Source organism: Phoxinus phoxinus (assembly GCF_949152265.1).
Source record: "Phoxinus phoxinus genome assembly, chromosome: 21".
Classification (NCBI taxonomy): Eukaryota; Metazoa; Chordata; class Actinopteri; order Cypriniformes; family Leuciscidae; genus Phoxinus; species Phoxinus phoxinus.
Window position 1 is genome coordinate 25,393,263 of NC_136896.1, and position 16,681 is coordinate 25,409,943.

Below are 16,681 nucleotides of genomic sequence, written 5' to 3' on the forward strand. Positions count from 1 at the left end.
GATAGAAAATGATCAGCATTCTTTCATACTGCCGGTTATATTTATAGTTGTATGTGGGTTTTCTCAAATGCAGTGGAAAAGTCACTATTCAGCTTTAATAATACATCACTTTATATGGCAACTCAGCTATTTAGGTTGAGTTACGCAGCGTTGCCATAGCGCTGGGCTACTTTCAGACAGCTAATGACTTGTGGGAAAGGTGCCACAAAAACCTTCTACAAACAACTTAATTAGATATTCTGTTCCCTTTTTGACTACCATGAATATGATCCTGCATTTCATATTCATCATTTTATCTTGCTGAATAAATCAAGAATGTCACCATAAAGTCATTTATTTAATCTATTATCAACATCGTACAAACTGATGAAGCAATTTTGCTGGACGTAAGTGAAACCAAAGTGGATACATTTGACAGTAAATTAAGAGTATGCGGCTGTATAAACCGCGAGCGGCATATTCTGTTTTATTTTAGGATTTGAATGAATAAATACTGGTGGGAAATCCTCTTGGCGTCTCATCAGTGCTATTTGCAAGAGCGTTTTTGAAGTCGTTCTAACCTCGAGATGTAGGTCTCCTCATGAACTCGCAGCTTCTCTGTGAAGTCGGCCTGTCGAACACACAAGAATTTGTACATCCTTAAAAACGCCAAACTGATCCAGGGTGGAGATTAGATGAGTGAATCATGGGGTGGGGGTCATATTTCAGCCCCAAAGCACACAAAAAAAAACTATTTTGCTTCAAAAAAGTGAAGCCTATTGGATGACTATTAAAACTGTTTTGCATTGTGAAATTATTTTCATGACATATCAGTACATCTGCTCCCCATGATTCTCATTATAGTACTGGAAAAAACATCTCATTATTATATATTTTTTAACGATTTAATGCCCTTTAATTGGTGCCGATTTTACAAATAATATACTTTATATTGTATAATTTGAATAGTATTATTGCATAATATATTATTATATTATATTTCAGTAATGATAATGAAAATCTAATGAAGAATGAAATTAAATACTCATGAATACAATGCCACAGAAATGAGAAAACATAATGTCACATAAAACACACAGACACACACACACACGCACACACACACACACACACACACACATACACACACACACACGCGTACACAATTAATTAAAAAACTAAACATTGTTTTTATACTAAATTCCAGTCATTATAGTTTTTTTGGCCTTCTATTGGTGCTGATTTTGCCCCAAAAAATTATTGTATAGATTTTTATGATAATATTATTATTGTATTATATTATATTATTATATTACAGTAATGATAATCACCTGTGATAAAAATGAAAATAAATAAATAAATGTAAATAAATAAATAAACCCTCATGAATAAAATACCAAGAAAATATTACAGAAATGATAATACATCATGTCTCAATGTAAAATTAATTAATATAAATAAACAAAAATAATGGTCCTAAAATTGGCTTGATTGTTTTTATACTAAATTCCACTTTTTATATATTTTATTTTATTGGTGCTGATTTATATATATATATATATATATATATATATATATATATATATATTATTGTATAGATTATTATCATAGTATTATTGAATTCCATTATTGTATTAAAGAAATAATAATCACCTTTGAGTATAATGTGTATTTTACAATAGAAATAAATAAACCCTCAGGCACAACCCCAATAGAATAAACATAAATTATAACGGAATAATAGTCCTAAAAAATAGTCTTGACTGTTTTTTCACCTTGATCTTATATTGAAAGGTTTGTGACATCCAATGACGATCTATTGTACGTGCATATTGGTACGCAATGTTCCAGCTTTAAATGAAAACGCACAACACATTTTGTGCAGTGAAGTTCCCCGTGCAGCACAAAGGCATATTGAATGCCTCTGGTCCACATCTGGAATGGTAATGTTATTGGTAAGGAAGTCATTCTCAGTAATTCCAGCATTTGTAATTTTCAGTGTTTCTACCATATTAGGTATGATGAGATCCACAGAGTCGTGGCATTCCTGGGAACTTTTGAAACAAGAATAATATTCAAGGGAGGGGAAAAAAAAAAGGAAGCAAAACGGAAAAGAATAAATATGGATGTAGCAAACACTTCAAACTGAACGTGTATGGCTGTGATATTAAGCACGCTTCACAGTGATTTCATATCCCCCGAGCCATACTGGTTACAATTAGCATAGAACAAAACAACAACGCAATAGAATCTATTGAAGCAGCAAGATTTTTACCAATCAATTTGCACGAGGTTATATTTAGCAAAGTGATATATGTAATTGACCTTCCTCTGACATTAAACGGAGAGGAAAAGCCCAGGAGAATTGATGGAAATAGCGGCGGCTCTAAAGCGTATCACTCAGATGTGAGATGCACACACAAGCCACTACAAATGGGCTCTCAAATTACAGAGCGTTCGCCATTTGAAATAAAGGCTTGTCACACAGACGACAGAGGTCTTCATGGAACATGGCAGGAGAATTGAATGACCCCCATAATCATTAATCCCATCAAAGTGAAAAATGACTTGTGTCTTTCTGGCCCCCCTTCTGCTCAGGTCTCGAGCGCGGCCCACGGCGACCTTTTCCTTCTCAAACCTCCCGAACATTTGGCGTGTAAAAACTTGCGATAGAGATGACACAATTTAGCAAACTCCCTGGTTGTTTTTGTGCAATCGTTGCAGTCGCGGTAATTCAATTCCACCTTAAGTCTAGCGTAAAATGAATCACGATATCTGCCAGCAGCTGTCAAATGTACTTTACGTTATGCAGAGAATACCAATGATATTAAGCAGGAGAGCGTTATTATTCAGGTTTTAATTTTGGATTCTTTTTTCTTTCTTGGCGTAATCACACTGTGGGTGGAGGTTTGTGGGAGAATATGAGCGGAACCATGATATTTTCAGAAATGCTGTTCCGATACATAGTCTGTTTTTCATTATTTGCCTTTTAAGATGTTTTATTAATGCTATCTGTGATATTCCTGCCCTCAAGCCATGAATGTAATTCTTGTGGAAACTGACTAATGCGAATGAAAACCGCTGTCTCTCTCTTTGTGTTGGTAGTAATCAGTGTGTTATTCTTATAAACAGGCTGTTGTTATAGAAGGCTTGTTGTTTGCTCAAGGGTGTATACCTGCAGTTTTGCTAACATCTCCTGGGTCATCTCCCCCAACACCTCTTGAACATCTTCCACGCTGAAGCCCACGTGATTCTCGGGACTTTCTTCCGGCTCAGCTTTTCCAGCTTCTTCCGTGTTCTCCTCGTGAGATTCCTCCGTGCCCTGGGGTCATTTAAAGAAATAGTTCACCCATGAATGAAAATTCTGCCATGATTTATTCACCTTCATGTCATTTCAAACACGAAATGTTTCATCCGTGGAAATGAAGCAGATTTTATAAAGCATTATCACGTTCAGCACATTTAATAGAATTTCGTGCTGATGTTCAACTGTCATACTAATAATTGCGATTAATAATTTAATAGTTTTGTTCATGTCACATACAAAAAGCCTAATGTAAACCCAATAATAGCCCAATTAAAAAAAATATGATAATATGATTTAATATAATAAAAATTATAATAATATAATATATTATAATATAATATAATACATTATAATATTATACAATATAATATACTATAATATAATAAATATAATTATAATATAATATAAGGCAGTCTGATTAAACTAAACTATTAGTGCTGTCAAATCGTGATTAATCGCATCTAACATAAAAGTTTGTGTTTATATAATATAATATGTGCACACATACACACACACACACACACACACACACACACACACACACACACACACACACACACACACACACACATATATATGTATGTATATAATATATATAAATTAATATAATAAAATATGTATATACACATTATATAAACAAACTTTTGTTAGATGCAATTAATCATGATTAATTTTTTTGACAGCACTTATAATATAAAATAATATATAATATAATAATATAATATAATATAATGCAGTCTGATTAAAACCTGAAAACCTTAATTTCGTATGTTCTTTGGCAAAAATGTGATTAAAATTTAAACTACACAATTATTGCTATATCAAATAATTGTGATTAGATTGAATTACCACGATCATCAGATGATAAATCAATAATTGCGACAGGCCTACATACATAGTGTAATCTTTGTATAGAGCAGCATGAAGATTCTCAAAATTCTGATTTTGTGTCTAAATAAAAACAGCATGTAGGTTTAGAAAGAAATGAGGGTGAGTAAATAATAAATGAGTTTTGGCTGACCTATCCTTTTAAGCACATTCTCCACATCTGCCTTTCTGCATGTAAATGGTGATGGCAAAACCAGGTTAATCAATACAAGACTAAATGAATGAGTACAGTGAAAATCAAAATAGGTAAAAATACCTTATTTTAAAATATGGCATATGATTCATGCTAATCCTTTTAGTTATTGACATTAAAAGTTATTTATTTTTCTTAGCTTTTAATGTAACAGCAGCAAGGAATAATGAGGATATGTATTGAGCATTCATGTGGAAAGGCAGAACTGAAGTATCTTGTGTGGGAAATCATAAAACCATAAATAGAAGCACAGCACCTACATGTGGCCATTTTCTGAACAACACACACTTCCAGGAAACGGCAAACTGCATTCTAATGAGATTCTGCGGTTGAGTTCCCACGCCTTTTGACCAAAGCTTTTTCCTCAATAAGGATTATTTTTTATTTTGTATTATGATTTAAATAAAAAATAATAAATTTGAAGAGATAGCACACACAAAGTGCAAATTCTACCTCAAAATATTCTAAAATATGCAACCAATTTACTCCAGCAACATGTCCAATAAAAACTGTTGGATGGAACTTCATTTTAATATCAGTAATTGATTGAATCATGAAGTGGTCATTACATATTACGGGTTGATTTGAGACGGCAAAGGAAAGCTTGGGCAACTACAGAAAGGTAATACTGACATAAATTCCCATGCCTTTTATTATATTATTAATTTTCATGACTTCTTCCCTGGAAATCCCTGATTTTCCATGCCTGTGGGAAAGTCGAATGGAGGCGAGTGTAATTTGAATGGTGTTTTTATATAGGCAGTTTTGACCATTTTCATGTTCTGTACTACAGAACTAAATCATTAAAAATACACGAATACAGAAATAGTTGCAAAAGAAACTCCTCTGGGGGACTGAAGAAAAATGTAAAGATAGAAATTGAGCTATGATGTAATCCTCCCGCTATAAAATACGATTCCCTCTGCTCAGTACAGTCTATGTTCTCCAGCTGTACAGCGCAGTGTCTGTTAGGGAAAAAGGTTAGTCATACTTGGAAGCAGATTTTTGTTTCCTCTGAAAATGAGAAACACGTGAAACGCATCTTCTCTGAAAGGGTAATTCCGAGCAAAAATCCGAACCACAAAAAGAATACAACATTTTACTGCGAGCCAAATACATTAGAAGAGTTTTGGATGGCGCATTTTTCTTAACAACATTTTACCTTCTCGGGCGTTTGGACACGTGGGGGATCCACATAATGGAAGTACAGATCAGTGGGCATGCCCTCTTCCAACGGGACGGCAAAGTCAGCTGGGTCGATCGACTCAATGCATTTCTGAAACAAAAGACCCAACCTTTTAAAATCCATTAAAATCTCATTGAGGGTTATTTCACCCAACTTTAAATAGGAAATTGCAGACTTTATTGCAAAATAAAACCAACCTTATTTGGTAATTAGTCTTAATAACTGGCATAGTGTACAGTCGGCTTAATTTTGTGCGGTGGATCTGAGGCGCTTTAGGCCTGCATTAACAGCCGAGTTACATTTTCTCTTCATTTGGCTGGAACATTTTACTGTTCATTTGGCAGGAGGCCCTTCACCCAGAATCCAAAACTAGAACACTAACAAAAACAAAGAGCCTTGTGGTTTGTATACTGAACATAATTACAATTCCGAATTAAAGCAGGGGAGTAGAACAATGCTCTTTTATTACTGCATTGTTTCCCATTATTCCCCAATAACATGATTCATGCGTGTTCCATCTCAAGCAATAAACAAATTAATGTCAACGGTATCATATTAACAGGACTAAAAATAGAATGCCGGCTGCAATTCATTGTCCTGTTTTGCTTTGGTTTTATTCGTAAAACATCTTGATCCGATAAACTGAAGGGAATGACAAGTATATTCATATTCAAAATGTGCTTTGAAGTCCCTTTCGAAACAAATAAAAATGGTTCTGTTACATGGTGTTCGGTGGCAGATATCAGTGACCTAGATTCTGTATTTGATGTTCACTGTAAGATGCTCAACTGCGGCTATCATTATTTGTATTCTACAGCATAAAGCAATTTCAGACACTAAACAAATCTGAGCCTTGAGTTTTGATGTAATCTCTTCCAGTATTACAGATCTCAGATATGAACCGTGCACACAGAGATATTGATGTAATTGGAATAAAACGATTGGTTATATTGCTCTGGCTTAACATTTTGAAAGTGTACTCAGAGCACGATCATTACGTGTTAATTATGGATGAGCAAATCAGATGGAAGGCAGATTTTCTGCTCAAGCTGAAATTCAGAGAGAGAAATGACAACCCATGTTTTTGACCAATCATTGGCCCAATGAAGGAGTCCAATGGCATGGGAGATGGTATATAGATCTTTTACTTGCACTTAAAGTTTACATTTTTTCTAATTTCTTTAGTGTGTAATATTGCTCTTTGAGTATGAAAAAGGTCTGCAAAGTTACAAAGCACGGAGTCACTCAAATTGGAGTTATTCTCTATATCAGTGCGCACTGTTTCTGAACTCCCTGAAACACCTTTAGTAAGTCGTGTGTTTTCTTACAGAAACGAACACGTGACAATATTCCTCATTTAAATAATTCCCACCCAAGGCATACGCAAAAAAGGCGCGAGACCTGGTTGATTTGCATTAGAAGTGTGTTAAAACCATAGACTGTAAAAAAATATGGACGTAGTGTCCGTGACGTCACCCGTAGGTTTCTGAAGAGCATTTTTGAAGCCTAAAGTGGGCGGAGCCGGCCCTCGCCATCTTCGCCTCGCGTCACCGCTCGTCGGATAACAGAATATGGGCAAAGAGGCGGAGCTGAGGAGCCTGGCTATCTGAAACCACGCCCACCTATCGCGAACGAAATTGTCAGACATCCATTAGTGCATGTTCACAGAGGAAAACAACTGAAATACAGCGCTGGTTGTCCTCTTGAACGATACTCGACGACAACGAGGGAATCCAAAGCCGTGGGCGAAGTAATGGGTGTATTAAATTATTTGAAATAATCCCGAAAAAAAGCACAAACACGGCAGAGATGGCAAGTTCAGCGGCTGGAATTTGCTGAGGTGACGTGACGGCTAACCGGCTAGCATTGACATCATCGGGAATCCACCTGTCACTCAAAAGTGGACACACCCTTAATTTTGCAGAACTTTAAATATTAATCAACTAAACGGGTGAGTTATAAAAAAATGCACCCCCCTCACAATTGTTATGAAGGGCAAAATTAGCTGTATAGACCAAAGCCACATAGAGAACCAGGCTGTAAACATGTTTTTTTCTGCTGTAAAGTTGGGCATTTTAACATGGGGGAGATACAGATTTGACTCACTTCTGCAGCCAGCCTCAAGCGGCCAGTCGATGAATTGATTCCGTGATTTAATTCACTTCCGTGTTGGGTTCAAGAGAGAGACAGGGAGGTTGACGTTTGGTTAAAACTCACGGATATACTAAGGGGCGTGACATTTCCAAAACACGCTCGAAGAGATTGACCAATCACAACACACTGTTCCAGCGGACCAATCAGAGCACTTACGCTTTTTCGGAAGGAGGGGCTTTATAGATACAGAAATTAAACAGAGCATATACAGACTGGGGAGAGACAGAACAGATGGACTAGGAAGAGATAATGCAATAATGCAATAATGTAATGTATGTTGATCAGCGAACGTACATTTGAGCTCAAGCATGCTTGATGTGCAAGAACCAATAAGGTTAATTCTCGCATGTCAAGCAAGTATGGTTGAGCTTCTGTTTACCATATTTGATTTTGTATGTATTATATATGTTAGCTGATCAATGTTTATATAAGAGTAAATACCTAAATTAAATCTGTTTGATCGTATCTCTTCAGAAGACGATTAAACAGCTCGATTCATATGGATTATGAACAATTCGAAGCGTCTGAGTTTTGGGTGAATAGACTTTAAATGGACACAAATCTCTCAGTTTTCATTAGAAATAATCATTTGTGTTTCAATGATGAGTAAAGGTCTTGGAGGTTTGGAAGGACAGAGTGAGTAATTGATGGAAGAACGCTCTATTCGTTCATATTGAAAGTCTTAGTGAACTTTCAGTGACTTGAGCCAGGTGGAAAGAAGTGGGAGTAGGGGAGAGGGGGCTCATGGACATGGTGTCTGTCATGAAACTGCTCCGAGGCTCGAAAGTGAGATCCAAATGCAGCTTTATTTATGGGCAATCCAAATGCGTAATCCAAAGTACAGGCAATGGGTCAAAACACAGGTAGGCAGTACAGACAAACAAACAAACAAAACAAAACAGGCAGGGGTCAGAGGCAAGAGAATAATCCATGGAACAGGCAAGAAATCCAAAAACCAAGCGACAGGAAACCAGGGAAAATGTGACACAAACAAAACTTTGCAGTGAGTGAATGGGTGAACCAGGCTTATATGGGGATGAGCTAAACAAGATAATGAGACACAGGTGAATGTGACCCGAGTCCGGACAGTGAGTTATGGAAAATGTAGTTTGTGAGGGAGTGATAATAGTCTGATGTAGAGTGCCCTCTGGTGGTTCTCAAGGGCACTCCAGCTGGTGACCGTTACAGTGTCAGTGTCTGCTTTCTTTAAGATCTTCTCTCTAGATTAATGGATTTATTGTTTTGGTGCATGCATGCTGTCTTGTGAAAATTCTAATGTTCAGTTATCAGGGAATTCAACACCACGTAAGTGACATGTGTGGACATGATCAGTGCTCTGAGGAAATCATAAGCAAACTACTCTACAGAGTCAACAAATGACGTTTCTGAGCATAGAGCTGCTTTACATATCAATACACGTGTGGCAGAATTTAAAACTTTATATGGGGGCCGGTCTAAATTGTGTAATGTGAATCTGGAGCTGAAGCAGATTGTAGTTTACAATGTAAAAACTAAAGTTACATAGAATTACGTCAAAAGAAGTTGCACATTTGGGACAAATATTTGTACATACTAACTTAATGTTTTTTTTTATTGATAAGAGGCTTCAATTACACTGAAGAAGTATGCAGACTTTTGTGAGAAAACTGCAGTTAACTGATCATACAATGCAACAAATGGTCCCACTTTATATTAAGTGGCTTTAAGTACTATGTACTTACATCGAAAAATAAGTACAATGTACTTATTGTGTTCATGTTGTATTGTAAAACACTTTTTCTGCTATTGAGATGTGATACTGGTAAGGTTAGCGACAGGTGTGGTGGTATGGTTAGGTATAAGGGTGGGTTAAGGTATAAGGGAAGGGTCAACAGTGTAATTACAAATGTAATTACATACAATAATTACAGCTGTAATTACATGCAGGTATTTTAAAAATATAAGTACGGTACAATGTAAAAACATGTATGTACACAATAAGTCCATTGTATCAAACTATTAATTTCAATGTAAGTACATAGTACTTAAAGCCACTTAATATAAAGTGGGACCCAACAGGTCATACTGGGAAAAGTGAAAACAATTTACCAAGCCCTGAACATGACTGAACGGGTGTTTGAGACCAAACAAAGCACTGTATGTTGCAATATGTTGATGTCGCATCACTGTTGCAATATGTTGATTTCGCATCACGGTTGTGTAGAAGCAAAGTTTTTTGTGGTCTAAAAAACTTTAAACCTGACAGCAATTTGTATCGACTAAGTGACAAGAAGCCTTTTATTTTCAGTAAGAAATTGTGATTTTAGGCAACGAGTGACACCATAATGCTGTGACTTCTGGACGATGATTCATCTGGCAAGCGCTACACAGCAGTATGCGTTGCAGGACTACCAGACTCAGCAATAGCTTTTTGCCACAAGCCATCAGACTGCTAACTCACTCATGAAAACTGCATTACAACACCCCCCTCCCCTTCCCCCCCACAACCCACACACATAAAGACCTGTGAGACTGTGGGAAAGGCATCTCAATGGTTGCAAAATACTCGTACGCACATATGCCGATACCCCCCTTACACAAGAATGAGTTTACAAAAATGTATTTCCATGCTGCTATTGCACTTTGCTATACTGCACCTTATATGCGCTGCAGTGAAATACCTTAACCTGACTATATTTTGAAACTCTGTGATAGTCTGGTAACTGTAAGTTCACTGTAGGCCATATGCTATGTTGATCTGTCTATCTGTTGAATATCTATTTTGTACTTGTTTAGTGGTGTCCTATGTTAACTGTATATCTAGTTTATACTTAGTATGTGTCAAGTTTTGTTTTAATATTGCACATTGGAGTATGGGAGAAACGCAATTTCAGTCTGCTGCGTGTTGCATGGTTTGATTGACAATAAAGTTGACTTGAACTTGAATCTGATAGAGTTGGATCGGTAGAAATGGCAATTAGCAACCAACAACATAGAGACTCGTCAAGCTCCTGTGATTTAATTGCTGTCTTCATGAAGGAGGCTTCAGCTTCCATTCTGCGAGCAGTTGTAATCCAGTGTGACTCTGATAACAATTTGATTTGCAATTTGATTATCAAATGGAAGAAACATGATGATGATGATGCATTTTATTTATATTGCGCTTTTCTCAAACCCAAAGTGCTTCACAAAGAATAAAGAACACAAAATACAATAAAAACTAAAATTTTAATAAAACAAATAACAATGGAAAGGTCAGCCTCTTTTCTATGGGTTACTCGCCTTCTGACTCTCTCTAATAAGTCTCATATAACCACTTCATGATTTATGACAATCAGCATGAATTTTAGTCCGCTTTGCTGCAAATTTTGGTAAAAATGTATGAAAGCGGACAGGGAATACAGGATAGTTGAACAGAACATGAACGTTACAGTACATCCCCCTCCCGGAAGGCGCGTCCTTGTGCCACAAATTCCAACAAAGGAGGGAGGGAGGGGAAGGAAACAGATGAGACCTTGGAGGAGCTTACAGAGGGAAACCCCACAAAGGAGACGATTGAGGGAATAGCCAGGGAGGAGACGGTGAAAGGAGCCAGAGAGATACCCATACAAAGGGACTTCCAATGGAGGTTGAGGCACCATGCGGAGTGAAGTGGAGACTAAGACCCAGGGCAACACCGCAGGACTGGAGAGCCCAGGCAGAACCACAGTCTTGCGGGACAAGTTTGGGGACGGTGGCTTTGCAGATCGGGGTGGAGCAAGTGGGTGCGAGGACAACAGTTGAGCTGGAGGAAAGGAAGAGCCCGGTGGAGCCAAAGGGATGGAGAGACAAGGCATAGCCTAAGGCCCAGAAGTCCGAGGCACAACCAGGGTGATGAATGACCAAGGTGGAGCTGGAGGGAATGAAAGAGCCCAGCGGAGCCTGGGGGGTGACGGACCATGGTGGAGCCAAGGTGAAGACAATGGGTCGACAAGCCGAGGTGGAGTCCAGGGCTCGGATGCCTGAGGTGGAGCTAAGGGATCCTCACACCAAGGAGGGGCTGGCAACTGGGAAGCCCAAGGCAGATCCAAGTAGCTGGGTTGGACCACTGAAGGAAGAGCCTATGAGTTGAAGGGAGCCAACAGCGACAGGGCCACAGAACTGGATGGACTCAGCAGAAGAGGAGGGAGTGGGATTCTGGGCGGGACCAACAGCGGCGAAGGAGACTTGAGGCTAGGCTGAACGAGCGGAGAAGAAAGGAGACCTGGAGCTGGATGGAACCAGCGGGGATTCCTTGTGTATATGGCACAGCTCACCCTCAGTGGTGTTAGTATGGACTCAACTCCACGCCTACACTCCACTTACACTCCCTCTGTGGTGAACAGAGTTACCGGCTCACACAACTGGTTAGACTCTGCAGGCTTGGGCTCAGGGTCTGCGGTGGGCTGTGGTTCATTGTCCAAACATGTAGAAGGTGCAGGTTCAGGCTCCAGGATGAACATTGGCTCAGGCTCGAGCTCCTGGACAGATATAAGAGCCGTCTCACACACCTGGTCACACTCGGCTATCCTTGGCTCTGGGTCTGTGGTGGACTCTGGCTTTGGGTTCTTGTCAGGCTTAGGGTATACTCACACTAGGCTATATGAAACCAGACTTTGACCCTCAAAGTCTGGTTCGTTTTACTAGTGTGATGGCTCCGTACAGTACACGGGCGCAGTTCGCTGAACCGCTCATGACCCGCTTGGAAGAGGCTACTACTTTTGTGTGTGCTACTGTCATCATTACGACAGCAAACATCTTCTATTACTACTTGGACAGTACACTTTTCAATTAATTGAATTCAATCTAGTATATTTAGGTTTATAACGGGTCTGATTCTCACCTTATTGATGAACAGGAATTGTAGTTTGCGAGTAGACTGCGAATTCTTCCACCAATAGCAGCTGCCTCTAATAATCTTCTGATATGTGCTGCACAATAAAGTAAAAATTGCTGCGCGGCATAAATTATAAATCTATTAGGCAGTCTATTAGCAAAAGTGTTTTTCTTCCTGTTTTCTTCCAAACAAAAAGTTCCACCGTAAATTATGTAAGCATGCTCTGGCCAGGAATGTTAAGTGCAATGTGAGTGCAGGCCAGCGGGGGGCGGGGGGACGGTACGGTACAAGGCAATTGTTCCACGGAAGTAATCAACGAAACGAGGAACAGGTGCCAAATTCAATCAGAAACCATAGCAACAAATAATTCAGACAGAGACAGGGAACCCATGATAGCTAAACAGAAAAACATGACCGTTACAGTAATTTATTCACCCTCATGTTGTTTCAAACCTGTTTAATTTTCATTTTGAAAGATTTTTTTCAATAAAAAAAATTGAGGAATGTTCAAAACAATGAAAGTGAATAGCAACCAGGGACTGTCAATCTCCAAAAAATGTCAGAAAATAAATAATAAAACTATCATAAAAGTAGTCCATACAACTTGTGATATATTCCAAGCTTTGTGCAAGGAACAGATTAAATTTAACTTAACATTTACATTCATACATGTAGCAGATGCTTTAATCCAAAGCGACTAGTTGGTATTTACTATTTACTGAAAATCCTACTGAACATTCCCTTCTTCCGTAGCTATCAGGGGGAAAAGAGAGGGAGTAGGGAGAAGGGGGATTATATGGGCAATGCGAGAAGTTTGGGCAAGTTTGCACAGAAGTTGTGGTGTCCTATGATCTTTCTTTGAGATCTTCTCTCCAGATTTATTGTGTGTATTGTTTTAGTGCATGCATGATGTCTTGTGAAAAATCTTATGTTCAGTTATCAGGAAATACAGCCTTACACTATAATGGAATGAAGGAGACATGTATGGACATGACCAGTACTCTATATCATAAAAGTAGTCCATACAGCTTGTGTTAAGCTTTGTGCGAGTAACAGATTTATGCATTTGTGCAGTTTACATTTATGCATTTAGCAGATGCTTTTATCCAAAGCGACATACAACAGCGGATTGGTTGGTATTTACTATTTACTGAAAATCCCACTGAACGTTCCATTCTGCAATAGCTATCAAATCCGACTTGTGCAATTTGAATATGCACACATTAAAATTTGGTGCATCGTGGTGCATGACGAAACACAACAGAACCATTGACATCATCACTAACATAAAACTTGGTGTAAAACATTTTGACACATTTAGATTAGGAATGACAGTTCCTGACAGTTCAGTGACATAACACAACATTTAATTTTTGAGTTATGATTTTACATGTTTACATGTTTTCTTACCTCTATTTTCAGGAGTTGCTCCTCTCTTCTATGACTGAACAGTAATTCATATTGTCGGTGGTGCTGGAAAAGACTGTCCACATAGAGAAGCATACATGAAAAGACATATGCATACTGTCACAACTGTAGACATTATTCAAACCCTTGATGTGCCAGCAGTTTGTAATGGTGTAATTATGGTCAATGCTTAGGTGTTTGATTGACAATAATCCCAACTCGTATTGCGATGATTATGTCTCAAATTGCAATGCTGCATTAAAATTCAGGTGATATACTATGAATAATAACATATATAATAACAGAAAATCATTTATATTTTAAATGAACATGCTTGGTAAAGGAAATGGACCAGCACTAAAAAGCAGTCTGAATTTAGGTCTTGTAAATGGAGCGTTACTGAGGCTTTCAGGTAAGCAGAGAAATCAATCGTGCTCTGCTATAATTCACATATTGCATGTCATTTTTCATCACTGTGCATCAGGGTTTCTTCCATTGCAGTTTTTGCTTTCTAAAAGACAGATGATTTCCTTGCAGCTTGTTATTCGCCACTGTAGTCCGCATGCTTCACAATCCGTTGCTGTATGAATTATGCATAACATTAATTATGAAGCCCATAAAAGGAATCTAGTTTGCTTGTTGCCGGCTGTCTAATGGCGAAGCACCATCTTGCATCAATGAATAATGCGTGACGGGTTGAGAATGACCTAATCCATATTCAACAATTAAACACGTGCACTTAAACAAAATCATAGTGTATTTAAGAGGAGTGTAATTAAAGGATGGATGTGATATTGTGAGACAAACCTGGTCTTGAAGTAATCTGTGATGGCTTTGATTTGATCTGTGTTGAACAAAAAACTGGCCTTAGCTTCTGTTGATGGGGACTTTCTAGTGGCGAGCACTGTTTGGGTAAATGCCTTGAAATTATCAGCAAATGAGGCCTGTTTGTCTGAAATAAAATGCAACATTTATTGTGTTTATTTGCAAACACTATCTGTGCCTGCACTCTAAAATAATGATGTAAATGAGGTGATATGTACTATGCTCACCATGTTCTCAATCAAATTTTTTTTTTTTTTTTTTTTTTTAATACAGTAAACCTAAAGCAACAACCATGGTGGAATTTCAAACTAAACCAAACTTTATTTTAGAGAACGCCACTTACTTTTTATGCTGTCAAGTAGTTGCTGCAAAAGTGCCATGATAAATGAGATTTGCTGAGAAGTGAAGTTCATCTCTTTGGCCCACCAAAATCCACTGACAAAGTATTCCAACTGTGCAGCTTCTTTCAAACATGTTTGGTGCTTTTTGAAATTCAGTATATCCTCAAACTGTCTGAAAATGCAAGACAATACATTATATCATAAAAGTCATATAATATATGGAAGTTAGATACAAAAAATATATATGGTGTGAATATAAGGAGATTTACCAATACTAACTATAGTAGGCTAACTGACAAATGATGATACTGGTGTCGCTCAAAGAGTGGTCACACACTTGCACATGCTTATTTTTTTTGTAATGATTACTGTACACTTACAACTGTACTTGGTCCACAGGCAGGTTGAGAAGGATATTTATTTGGTCATGCTTTAGAGGTTCCCACTGAGGAAAAGATATCTTCATGTCCTAGAATATGAGATAATAGGTTACTATTTTCCAGAAAATACACTTTTCTTTTGTTAAAAATTAAGCTAGCTTACCCTTATAAAACATTTCTCCAGGGTACGAAAATTGACCTCACCACAAGTTATCCGCAAGTTAATTTTCTATAATAATTTATTAATTTTCATATTTTCAGTGTAGCAGCTGCATGTATGAATTTAGTACCTTTGCAGACACCGTCTCAGTGCTAAAAATAAGCTGTAAAACATTGCATGAAAAGAAAAAGTTCACAACATGTAAATCTACTCTGACAGTTGAGGCTGTATACAGTAATCTCAGATCAATGTATTCTGGCAGTGTTTGTTTCGTGATAGTAGCCTATCTTGTGCATTATTTACAGCTAATTTTGTATTTAATATTTGATTTGGTGTGAATTAGAATGGTTGAAATTAGGATAAGAAACATACCAACATAAAAATATAACATACAATTTTGTTTTGCTTTTGACACTGACTTTCACTCAGATCGGTTGTTATTGTACATTGGATAAAATAGTTCAAAGTTTAATTAACTTTTTAAGCATTAGTATGCAATGTCAAATTTTTTGAATGTTATTAATAACGTTACATGTTTCAGTGTTTTTGTTTTCTTTCTATTTAGATAAACAGAGATCTAACGTATAATCTGCTACAGATCTTAATTTTTTATCATAATTTAGGCCTATAGCAATCGTCTAAACAACACCAGTGAGTAACTAACGTTAGACTAAATCCAAACTCATGCAGCCAAGTTTACATACACTGATCCGAGTATCATCTTTGTCTGCTTCTTCTCCTCTCTTTATTTTCTCTGAGTTTTCAGAGGATTTGCCGCTCTCTCGTGTGACCTCTCTTCCGGACATGTTGGCTGTATACTGTTGCTTAGGAAACAGCAGTGGGCGGGGCATGTGAGGCGCGCCTGAGAGAAGTGAAAGTAGCTTAGTAAATGAATATAAACCCTATATAAACTATATAAAATTCATTATAATTTATATAATATATAATGTAATTATATATTTATAAAAAAAACTCTAAATACAAAACAAAGCATTAAATACATTATTTAAACAATTAGCCTACTGTG

At 37.4% G+C, this 16,681-nt stretch overlaps 1 protein-coding gene across 2 annotated transcripts; it reads right to left on the reverse strand.

Annotated features, from left to right (window-relative positions):
- Positions 1–319: 319 nt before the first annotated feature.
- cabcoco1 (ciliary associated calcium binding coiled-coil 1) lies at positions 320–16,486 on the reverse strand. Of its 2 annotated transcripts, XM_079596072.1 has the most exons (8): positions 16,359–16,486; positions 15,495–15,583; positions 15,117–15,286; positions 14,756–14,900; positions 13,952–14,024; positions 5,530–5,643; positions 3,155–3,301; positions 320–610 (listed from the first exon to the last, which is right to left on the reverse strand). In XM_079596072.1, the coding sequence occupies exons 1-8, from the start codon at positions 16,458–16,460 to the stop codon at positions 527–529; spliced, it is 924 nt and encodes a 307-aa protein (XP_079452198.1). In that variant the 5' UTR covers positions 16,461–16,486; the 3' UTR covers positions 320–526. The 2 variants fall into 2 exon arrangements, with proteins under 2 accessions (XP_079452198.1, XP_079452199.1); XM_079596073.1 differs by lacking the exon at positions 15,495–15,583 and having other exon boundaries at positions 379–610; positions 15,117–15,282; positions 16,359–16,472.
- Positions 16,487–16,681: the final 195 nt, after the last annotated feature.

What these genes read in the sequence shown, in the direction of transcription:
- cabcoco1 (XM_079596072.1), bottom strand. Translation starts at nt 16,460, where the DNA reads ATGTCCGGAAGAGAGGTCACACGAGAGAGCGGCAAATCCTCTGAAAAC. An exon ending in ACAGATTACTTCAAGACCAG is followed by an intron (nt 14,025 to 14,755) that starts GTTTGTCTCACA and finishes CTATGTGGACAG; the next exon opens with TCTTTTCCAGCACCACCGAC. An exon ending in AGATGTTAGCAAAACTGCAG is followed by an intron (nt 611 to 3,154) that starts GTATACACCCTT and finishes TGTGTTCGACAG; the next exon opens with GCCGACTTCACAGAGAAGCT.